Here is an 11,809-nt window from a genome sequence, read left to right on the forward strand (position 1 = left end):
TAGTGGCACAGTGGGCGTGCTCGTGCCTGTCCCACCTGCTGGGCACCCTGCTGACTGAGGGCAGGCAAGAAGGGCACTGAGGCAGCCTGGCACCAACGGCACAGAGGGGGGGAGGTGGGCAGGCGGGTGGGTGGGCAGGCAGGGTGGGTGGGCTTCCTCTGCTGCACGCAAGGGGGTGGACCTGGGGGGCCCAGCCAGCTTTAGTGGGCTGGAGGCTGGGATGATGAAGGTGGAGCAGGAGAAGGGGGGTGTGTGTGTGTGTGTGGGTGGGTGTGGTGTGTTGATTGGTACACCCGGGGGGTGGGGGGGGGGGGGGGGGGGTGGTGGTGAATTCACAGAGTAGACTGCCTCCTAGTGAGAGACGACTAGGTGACGCCAGGTGGTCCCTGGAAAGTTCTGCCACACTGCCAGAAGGCTGTCTGTCAGTCACGTTGCAGCGTGGAACAGAGACAAGCAATCAAAAACACACACACACACACACACACACACACACACACTCATAAAATGCAGAAGAAGCTTTCAGAAAGCTGCTGAGTCGAAGGAAAAAGCTGCATTCTGAGGAAATCTGCCCGTGTCTAATAACTTTGTTCCAAAAGTCGGCCGTGATCCGGTCGACCATGAAGTCAGTTTTGCAAAAGGCTAAACACATAATTTTTGATTTCGAAGTGCTGCTTCAAGGAAATGTAGAGGTCCTTAAGTGCCAAAGGGGACCTCTCATATTCATTCGTTATTACAGGCTCTCAGCGCCACAGAGTGAAATTCACCCTGTTTTGTCTTCATCTCAAGGTTTGCCTGTAGCTTTTGTCCTGCTGATGACCTACTGTTGTCATCTGTCAACTGTGAAATTGGACATTGTCGCTATTTGAGGGCATGAAAGCCCCACACTTGTAGTTCCAGAGTTCACACAAGTGCACCTGCAGCATTTTCAATTCCCAAAAAGAAGTTATTAATGCAACCACTAACCTCTCTCTCTAGGGCCTACTAACCACTTAGGGGCTATCAAAAGGAGTTTCCAGAGAAATTACAAAGGGGTACTGTCATTTTACCTCAGTATGGATTTATTTATTTATTTTTTAGGGGCTGTTATGTATTTAATATTCCCAAGCTGTGTTCTGCTATGAAGACATCAGCAGTCATGCATGTTGCCATCCTAATTTCACGAGAGACAGTGTCAAGAAGCTCAATTATCTGATACGCAGCATCGGCTTGCCAGACGACTGATTGCATTTGCTGCTCTCACAAGGATTTTTTTGGAAGAAGATTTTTTTAGGCAGCGACTTTGACAATAGGATGTCTGATGGGAGTCGGATAAAAGCCCTCAGGGGGGAATAATCTAAATTGAACTGTCAGGCACTCGTCTGAGTCGCACAAGTCTCTGTTTGAGGAGGAGAGATGGAAGACAACTCATTGCAGTCTTCCAACTTTCCAGTTTTTTATTTTTATTTTAAGGAGTTATTTCATTTTATTTTCTCTGCAGTCTAGGTTAGAATGTAAGTTTGTTTGTGTGTGTGACTGTAGTTTAAAAAATCCATTTAGGCATCCTTAGTTTACCTTTGAATATTAGCATTCCAGCGTGAGAGGGTCCTAGTCTATGAGGTTTTAAATGAGAGAGATTTTCTCTCCCTCTCTTCCCTTGAGGCGTTGGCACACACATCTCCTCCGTACATACATACATCTGCACACTAACAGACATTTTGATGGCGAGGGGAAATGAACAGAGCAGCGAGTGTCTGACAGGGTGTGTAACAGCGGTGCAGCACTGTGAGCGCGTGTGTGTGTGTGCGTGCGTGTGTGTGTGCGTGTGCCTGTGCCTGTGCCTGTGCCTGTGCGTGTGTAGCAATGGTGCCCTTCCAGATCAAAGCTACAGGAATGGAGCAGGGGGACAGAAGAGACAAGCTCAGAACAAACACTTCTCTCTTTCTCTCTCTCTCTCTCTCTTTACCTCTCTCTCGCTCTCTCTTATTCACTCTCTCTGTCTCTCTATCTTATTCACTCTCTCCGTCTCTCTCTCTATCTCTCTCTCTCCCTTACTCTCCCTTTCTCTCTTTCTCTTTTCTTTCGTTTGCTCACTCGCTCATGTCAGCTTCACAACAGCTAGACGATTTGTCCAAAGTGTTTTTTTCTAGCATGCAAAGATGAATCGCTTCCCTGCCTCAGGAGATCTTTTTTTTTCCGCCTACCTCTCCCCTTTATTTGTTCTTTTGCCGCGTTTTCCCCACCTAGGCTGACAGCTGTGTGTGTGTGTGTGTGTGTGTGTGTGTGTGTGTGTGTGTGTGTGTGTGTGTGTGTGTGTGTGTGTGTGTGTGTTCCTGGTTTCATTGCTTGTGAGATATTTCCCCTGGGCCACTCCAACACTGTCGAGTCTGTTATTTCTAAGCACTGTCATGGCCCAGCAGCTCTCAATATTTGCTACTATCTGCTCTCTGGGCCAATAGGAGGAAATGTCTTACACGTTGAACATTTTCACCTGGCATCAACGCAACACTTGTGTGTGCGTGTGCGTGTTTGTGCTTGTGCGTGTGCGTGTGTGTGTGTTTGTGCGTGTGTGTGTGTGTGTGTGTGTGTGTCTATCCAAATGTGTTTTTTTTGCTTCCTTCCGTCCTCCTCACATCTGAGATGTGAACCTGGCCCTATTTCCTCTCTTCTGATTCACGGGGATGAGAGTATTTAATTTGTTTTCACCCCTCAATTACCTCAGATAGTTGTACACATCTATTCAGCGTTTCCTCACATCTCAGAGGGGAAATAGCTAGGGTTTTTTCGAGAGTCGTTGAGGAAACATTTTGAAGATTGCGGGATGGTGAATAATTGGGGGAAAATTACATTTTCAGGTCAGGGGAACAAATTCCGTTTATGGGCTCCCTCTCTAGAGCAGTAAGGGAGGGAGGGATGGACTGCCTAGAAAGGTCACTAACACCATACAGGGGAAAACACGCAACACCGCCTTTCAGCGTACCGACATTTAGCACAGCCAAGCTCATCCTACCAGCCTTTTCATATCGCTGTAGTAGTAGGACACCTCACAACGGCACAAGCTCACAAACATATTAGAAAAGTCTTGCATGTTCTCTGAGGGCCCTGGTTTCATTGATGCGCCATGAGTAAAGCAACGAGCAAAGGCCGTCGCGCATGAACTAAAGCTATCGTCTGGCGCGTGGGAGCATTGCGCTGACCCACCTATGTTTGCGGTTAGGATCTTACTCATGGTATTAAATTAACCAAATGATTTTGGCAAGTTATTAAATCTTAATAGCTTTAGTTCATGCGTCGCAGACTTTGCGACTAATTTCAACGAAATTAGGGCCCTGAGTTTGGTTATGGGAGCCGAGGGAGGTTCTGAGTTTCTCCTGCTTTATGGTTGCTGTAAACTCCCTTCGCAGATTGCCGTATAACTCTGGAACGCAGCTTAATTTAACAGTAATGTATCACCAGAGACACCTAGGCCTCTGGGGGCAGGAGAGAGCTGTTCAAGGGCTGAGGCAGGTGTGTGTGTGTGTGTGTGTGTGTGTGTGTGTGTGTGTGTGTGTGTGTGTGTGTGTGTGTGTGTGTGTGTGCGTGTGCGCAGTACTGCAGTGGTTGTATTTTCTGGGCTCGGACACTGAGACGCATCCATAAAGTGCTGTTTTACTACAGGGGTTTTGTTCTCCATTTTGTTGCTGAACAGGAAAATATATTTTTTTAAACACACTGTCTAAGGAATCACATACATCTCAAGCAGTGATTTTTAGCAGGTGGTGCATTGATTGATCTTTCTTTCTCTTAACCTTGACTGATCTAGGTTTGACAAGGGTTTGTCAGAAAGGAACAAAACCTCGAATTCATAAACAGCTTGCCCTAAAATCACACCGTGTGAGCACTGTCACGGACATGCTGCTGCCAGAGCAGATCAATAAATAATGACCTGGCAGGATTTCCAGCTTCCAAAATATCCATGTGTTAAATTTATCCACCATTAGGAAAAGTGAGAGCAGGCAGATGTGCGTTGTTGCATATTTCATGTGCCCCTTTAAAGAAGTGCAGAAGTGTCAGGATAGGCTTCTCTGGAGGTCGGACAATTCTCACCTCCTATATATATAAGCAGAGAAGTGAGCGAGGGTGCCATGATGCCATGATGCCAGGAGTAGGGGGCATGGAGCCCGGTCTCGACGGAGCTGCTTGCATGAGGTTTTAACGACTGCATCCAGGTGCTCTCCTATACTGTCATTTCCAAGCATCATCATGGCCCACCAGCTCTCAATGTTTGCTACAATCTGTTATCTGGGGCTACAGAAGGAAATGTGTTACACAGTGAATAAACCCACCTGGCAGCACTGCAGCAAACTGTGTACGTGTGTGTGTGTGTGTGTGTGTGTGTGTGTGTGTGTGTGTGTGTGTGTGTGTGTGTGTGTGTGTGTGTGTGTGTGTGTGTGTGTACATGTGTGTACATGTGTGTACATGTGTGTGTGTGTGTGTGTGTGTGTGTGTGTGTGTGTGTGTGTACCTTAATTATAATCCATTACACTTTTACTTTTCATATAGCATGAAAACACTGAACCACAATCACTAAATCTCTTGTGCTGTTCTGTAAAAGCAAACTGGTAGGGTGAGTTAGCCAATAAGCTAAGATCAGTCTGGTATATTTTCACTGAACTGCTGAGGAACATAAATGTGATTCTGAGGCCATTTTGAAAAGGTTTGTTGAAACACTGAACTCGCTCCGTTCGATGGGAAAGCAGAAGTTGGGTTGGATCTGGTCGGATTGATTTAGGTTGGATCAGATGGGGTCACCTTCCTTTGACCTTTCCTAGGATCTGTCAGGCCGATGTTCTCCACGTCACAAAGTCCACCGCCACCCCAGATTAGGGTCAGCCTAAGCAGTGCGTTATTGACTTACCCTCAGCCGGATTACCTGACATCAAACATACCTTATTATTTTCGACAGCGCTGCTGTTGTTTTGTGGCCTTAAAGTCCAGCCGCGTCAGCCCATGCCCGCCTTAATCCCTGCCAATTACGTCTCACTTTCAGCTCTCAGTGAAAACTCTCTTGTTTTGTACCAGGGGAACCGGCAGCACAGAGGAGCTACAGAAGCAAAGCTCTTGACTGCCATCCCTCACCCTCAGTTCCACTAGAATACCTACCTAAATGCTCTTGTAAGGGCAAATGTTACACCCAGGATGCTGCGCTCTTCTAGTGAGCGTCGTTTGGCAGTGCCGTCTGTGCAAGTACGGCAGTCCAGACTATTCTCATTTGTAGTTCCACGTTGGTGGAATGAACTACCTCATATATAACAGAACATAACAACAGGATATAATAGAATTGTTAACTTTTAATTATATCATATTTTTATATTCATTTTTGCATGCATATATACAGCAAGTGTGCATCTGTAGATGTATCTTTGTGTATTAATGTACTGCATGTGTGTGTGTGTGTGTGTGTGTGTGTGTGTGTCATTGCATCCATGAGTGCCTGTGCTGTGTGTACTTGTGGAAATGCACTACCAGAGCAGGGGCGTCCCTCTCTACCTTTAAGAAGCTCTTGAAGACCCAACTCTTCAGAGAGCACTTCCTGTCCTAACTGGCACTTCGACTAGTGCGTAACTTGCAATTACAGCAGTTACATTTCTGCACTTCTTTCTTTCTTTTTTATTTCATTTTGTTATATTTCTTATGTAAAGTAGTATTTATTTATTGTTACACCAGGTTCTATTGCTCGTAGCTTGAATATTCTCTCCCTTGTACGTCGCTTTGGACAAAAGCGTCTGCTAAATGACTAAATGTAAATGTAAATGTAATAGCCGAAGCCTTTCAACAGCTGACTTTATTATTGCATATATCCAGATAGTTCAAATGCAGAGGCCTTGTGCCCTCCATGAGTTTGCAGGAGTATATTGATGAAGTATATGGAGGACCTCATGGATATAAGTGAAATGATTTAGGCATTTTTTTCTATGCAGAGGAACCTACCTTGAACAGCTTTGGGGAAATGTCATGTCATGTCATGTCATGCTTGCTACTGCACATGTGTCAGTGTGTGTCCTTCAGCTCGTCCCACTGACAACCGGAGACTAACATTTCTGGCTGACATCAAATGCACTTCATGTCTTAATTTACAGGCATTTTGCAAATTATCCATTTACTTTCATCAGTTGTCTTTTCCTCAATGACTAGCTCTAGGACACAACATTTACATAGTTTTGCGGTTTGTGACACGCTGAATTGCTAAAGGAAGTTGAAATATTAAAAAAATGTATTCATTAATAAACAAATGCAATATGCTAATTAAAGTAAATGTTTGATTAGTCATACAATGCCTTTGAAGGCCATCTGGCACATCTCACGTTTTTGCCCTGTAACCATTGGAGATGTGAGAACAGACCTTCTAAAGAGAGAGAGAGGGAGTGGGAGTGAATAAGAAGGTGGATGGGAGGTAGATGTTCCCAGAAGCTCCTTAGATAGGTGAGAGGGAGATAGAGAGAGAGAGGAAGTGAAAGGGTAAGATGTTCACAGAGGCCCCTAAGCTAGCGTAATGAAGCAGGTCAGCGCTACGGAAGCCAGATGAGGCCAGACTGAGGTCCTGTGAGGACCTCCAAAGGATTGGCCCCCGCCGCCAGATCCTGCTAGAAACCGCCACTCTCGGTCAACCGCCTAATCCGCCGGCTTTCCCTCACGCGGCCCGACCTGGCCTGGCCCAGCCTCCGATTCTCCGAACCCTTCTCAAGGCCTCCCGTGAGCTTTTTGCCCCCGCAGCAAGCTGCTCCATAAAAGAGCCGCCTTTCAACTATAAATGCACTCTGCTTGTGTATATATGTGTGTGAGCATGGCCGTCAGTTTGGTTTGAAAAGTGCCGGAGACATGGATGGGATTTTACATGACCCTACCTGTCACTGGCCTATTGCGTTGTTTGCCTCTGCTATTACGATGAGCATGGCCCGTAATGGGATTGTGTATGGGCTTTGAAATGAACATGTTAAAACGTGCTTAAAGCAAGCAGCCAGCGGATACAGAACTCTGCAGTAAGAAAACCTCGAAGCTATAACAAACGTGCTAGCCACAAATATCAAATCCAGGGATTTTGTTGTAATTATTTGCACCCCCTCCTCCGGTGTCTGAAGGTGCGGGTTCAAGTCCAGGGCTGAACTGTGTAGGCTACATTTATTTAAAAGCAAACCACATAGCGAGCAACACATAAAAAACGTCAAGTCTTGCACACTTCACAGCAGAGACTCAAATATCCAGATGTTAGCCACAGACGTCTAGGAGCCTAGCAATAAAATAACTCTGCTGCATGTGTCTGCACACTTTGCCAGTGACCAACCAAACAAACCCTAATGAGAATAAACTTCTTGGATATCTTACCTTTATATGGTGAAAGTTATCCACGTATCACTGAAGGTTATCCATGTATCCAGCATTAAGTCCACTGTTTCGGTTATGAAGTATAATGTCTACTAGACATGATGAACTAGCCGAAATGACTAAATAACTAGACATTTTGAACTAGTCGATAGCTAGTTAGAGCTAGTTAGCATGGCCAGAGTTGCTAGTGTCATTACACCAAATTCCACTTGTGGATGATGTTAAATGGCGTTTCCTGAGCGAAATAACGGGACACCAAGGGCTTAGTCTGATATACAAATGTAGTGAATAAAGGGGGCCAAGTCCCCTTCTCTCTTGACTGTCTTGAAGACGTAAATCTTGTGGTTCGTATTCCCACTGGAAGTATGGCAGAAGATTGTCATTGTTACTGGGTCAAAAAAGGGTAGTGTGACGGACCGACTTTGCCCCATTAACAACACTTATTCCCACATGACGGCAATACGGCATATTACCATCAAAATAATGGCTTTCAATGGAAGTGGTAATCGAGCCACTGTGTTTGTTTTCAATCGCATTGCCCTCCCCTGCATATCAGATACAGACCTTTAGCACAGCACAGACCCCCCAGTCAATCTCACCACCGAGTGTAAAGACAGTGTTTATTCCCCCCCCCCCCCCCCACCACCACCAGCACACACACACATACGGATACACACACACTAAAGCTTTTGCCCTCTGAGCGGCTGAGCAGGCAAATGATCTGCCAGGGGCTTTGCGGTTAAACGGTTAGCGTCCGCATTAAGCGCCACATCACATGTGGCCCAGCCGACGAGGGGTCATGAGAATGCGTGGGGTCACGGGAGAGTCACGGAAACGTTTAGGGCTTATTGGAGAGGGTGCGCTCAGTGCTTTGACACACCGAGACTGCCCAGTTCTTGTTGCACCTGATGACTGATGGTGTACTCAAAAAGGGGTAGCAGTAAAGTGACCCTACTTTCAAGAATTGTAGCTTAACTTTAAGAAAAGTGTTCTACATACAGACATACAAACATTTTGTTTTTCTTTCCAAAATATACTATGGATCCTTTCTTTTTAATTGCCAAAAGTCTAAAAGTGAACACAAGGTGTGTACAAAGGGCACAGCCGTAGTTGTTATTGGACTGTCAGATGTTTGCCAGGCTTTTAGCATAGTGACCCACCATAGTGTATCACATGGTCCAGGTTCAGCCAGAGTGCCAGTGTGTGTAGGGGGTGTAAGAGTCAAATGACCCCCAGGACAGCTGCCCACTCTACACTGCCAGCTCTATCTCTAATCCGGAGGGGGGCATTATTGGGCAGGAGAGCAGAGGATGAGCAGGGAAAAGCACGATATTTGTGCTTTTTTTTTTGGCACTGGGGTTAATGCTGCACTCTTTAGCACCCGGCAGCCACACAACTCAACCTCACAGGAAGTGACCCGTGTCTATCTCGTCTCCAGGAGACAGGAGGCCCTCTCTGTATGAGTTAGTGCAGGCCTCTGCAGCATCTCAAATAGGAGAGATTTGTTTTCTGCTGAATTTAATTGAATTGTTCAGCTTCTCTCTTCCTAGCTATCAAACATCTGGGTTTGTGGCCTAGCGAGCGAGAAGAATGAAGACATAAGAATGAAACTAGCCATGATGTCATAATCTAATCTTTTCAGTTCTCCTATGTTATTTTAGGTGCAGTGTGTGTGGGAAATGTGGAAATGAACATGCATTTTTGTCCTTAAAGTGTGTGTGTGTGTGTGTGTGTGAGCGTGCATATTGCTCTAGGGTATTCGTTTTAGGCACGTCCAGCTGGGGATGCGTTTCTGAGAAATGTGTGTGTGTGTGTGTTGCAGGTGTGGAGGCTGATCATGTGGACGATCTGTGTGTGTTTCTGCTGGTGTGTGGCCTGCGGAGGGTGAAGGACCCACTCTACCTCCTCAAAGCTTTCTCAGGTACATCTCTCTCAACACACACACACACACTCATTTCACAGTTAGCATAGACCCTCAGTGCCCGCTCATAACCACTGAGACATGAGCGTCTCTATCACACACTTTCTTTCAGCAGTAACTACACGCAGTTGCAGACGGTCTTCCGCCGCAGTTCTATGAAAGACAGAAACACACCCATTGAAAAGATTAGCACAAAATGTGTATACTTGATCGTGCCCTAGAAACACATATACAGGTGTTCAAAAGAGTATTTATTTTTTTGTATCTGTAAATAAACCCGTAATGATCTTTTTGGTTGCCTGTTTACATCAACAGAATGGCATGCCAGCAATCCCCAGGTGGTCTTCATAATCATCGGACCAAAGGTAAATGAGATCAGTAGTTGGGGTCAGGATGAGAGAGAGAGAGAGAGAGAGAGAGAGAGAGGGAGGGGTAGAGAGAGAGAGAGGGGTAGAGAGAGAGAGAGAGAAAGAAAGAGAAAAAGAGCGAGAGAGAGTCTAATTGGATTACACTGGAGAGCTATCTCTTCGGAAACCCGGCATAGGCGGCCTCTGATAAGGTCACACACTCTGTGCCTGACCTGAGGCCACTGCTGTGCCGTACTGTGCTGCCCTTTCCAAGCTCCCTGAGCGCCTGGAGTGCTAGTATGAGCGCGGACAGCAACATGCCTTCTGCTGACCTGGAAGGTTCCATTAGTCGACATTAAGGCCGACTGACGGGAGCCGTGCCGCTGCCTAAGCCAGGGGTTGGGGCGGGGGCTGGGACAGAGGAGGGAGAGACTGAAGACTGAAGAGGATGCCCTACGATACCACCACACCTCTCCCCAACCACCCACTGTGGGACCTCATGTTTGGTTGTCCCATTGAGGGACGTTGTCCTCGGCTGGCTGTTAGCCATTAATAGTTAAAGGCTCAGTGGCTAAGAGCCAAATATGTACAGAGGGTCGGGTATATTTATTTGTATGCATTGGGATGATTAAATTATGAGTGTTTGCTAACGGGGGAGTGGGGTGGATTTTATTTCGAAATACGTCAGAAAATGAAAAAAGCGTACTTTTTGTGTCCTGTGCCTACATTTCTTACCCGTCAATCAACCCAAACACGTATATGGTAACTTTAAACAGTGGTAGACTAAATCCTTATATTGGACAACAGTTACTCAAACTTCATATTTCTAACCTTTTCCTTGTATTTCAGTCCTGTACCAGAACATTGAGAAGAGATTGGACAGGTGATGTTTAGGAATAACTGGGAACAGACTGTGTGTTTGATCCGGATCCGGGTAGCTCCGCAGCAACTAGGGACAGGTGTTCCAGGCATTTTGAAATCACTACAGTAAACACACAGTGATAGGATTATATAGGAAGCCTCTGCAGTCTGATTTCAGCTTCAGACGGACAGATCTACAACTTCTTGATTGGAGGACACCATTATGACTAGGGGTGGGAATCTCTTTGCACCTCACGAATCGATTTGATTCCGATTCAGAGGTCAACGATTCGATTCCAAACCGATTATCGATTCTAAACCGATTATCGATTATCAATTATAAACCGATAAAGCGATTATCGATGCATGTCGATTTTTAAAACATTTGAGTTTGCAACTCAGAGTCTCAAATCACTTCCTACTTTGTGTTTGATAATTAAAGAAAATCAACAGATGAATTACCTTCTCTATTTTTTTTTTTGAGAAAAAGCTTTTCCTTGTCACAATTATGACTTTCAATGAACAATGCAATAATCGATGCAGCTTGCATTTCAACACAAAATGGATGTGTAAAAAAAAAAAAAATCGATTATGAACTTTTCTGAATCGAGACAGAATCGTTCTAGAGAGAATCGAAAGAAATCAAAGAATCGATTTTTTTCCCACCCCTAATTATGACCCTGGGGGTGTGGAGAGTTTTACTTGGCTTCTTCGTTTAACAGAGTCTTAACGATTCATTAAGCTACTTAAGGCTACCCCCAAAGAGGTGCACACTAGAGATCTCGTTGGTGTGTGAGATCTAAGAAGAGAGATGGTCACACACACAGACTGACTTGATATATAGGATTTTAGGTGTTAGATTTATTTTTAGGTGTGTGTTATTCCCTTTGAATTAAATGTGTTTCAGAAGAGGAATTGTGTTATTGTATTCCAATAATGTGTTGAAGTGCACGATGTCACATTGTCACAAAAATGATACAACACTATAACTACACCTCATGTGTTTTTTTTTCAAGTGCCCCCCCCCCCCCATCAGTGTGGTTGCATGTGTAAGACCTGTTTCAGATGCTGTTAGTATTTCTTTTATTATTATTTCTCAACACTCCTTCCTTCTGTCCTATTTATTTTAAATGACATTGTTGATGGTCAAAATCATCATCATCAGACTCCTACGGTTTAGGGTGTAAAATAAAAATGTTGTGACATTTATAAAGTGGTGTGAATATGAGACAAACGCGAAGCCAAGTTTTGTTGTTGATTTGTTTCCAGTCCTGTACATTGATCGCTTTGTCAGAAAGTAATGACCTGTCCATTGCCAAGCAGATTTGTGCATGTTATGAAG

General features: G+C 45.1%; 1 protein-coding gene across 1 annotated transcript in view; it reads left to right on the top strand.

Annotated features, from left to right (window-relative positions):
* The window catches only part of glt1d1 (glycosyltransferase 1 domain containing 1), a 39,253-nt gene that overhangs the window by 14,221 nt on the left and 13,223 nt on the right, over positions 1-11,809 (top strand). Inside the window, exons 7-8 of the mRNA XM_012832841.3 lie at positions 9,161-9,259; positions 9,575-9,624. Coding sequence (XP_012688295.2) covers positions 9,161-9,259; positions 9,575-9,624 — 149 coding nt within the window. The remainder of the gene's footprint in view (positions 1-9,160; positions 9,260-9,574; positions 9,625-11,809) is intronic.

This window comes from Clupea harengus, chromosome 7 (genome assembly GCF_900700415.2).
Source record: "Clupea harengus chromosome 7, Ch_v2.0.2, whole genome shotgun sequence".
Lineage (NCBI taxonomy): Eukaryota > Metazoa > Chordata > Actinopteri > Clupeiformes > Clupeidae > Clupea > Clupea harengus.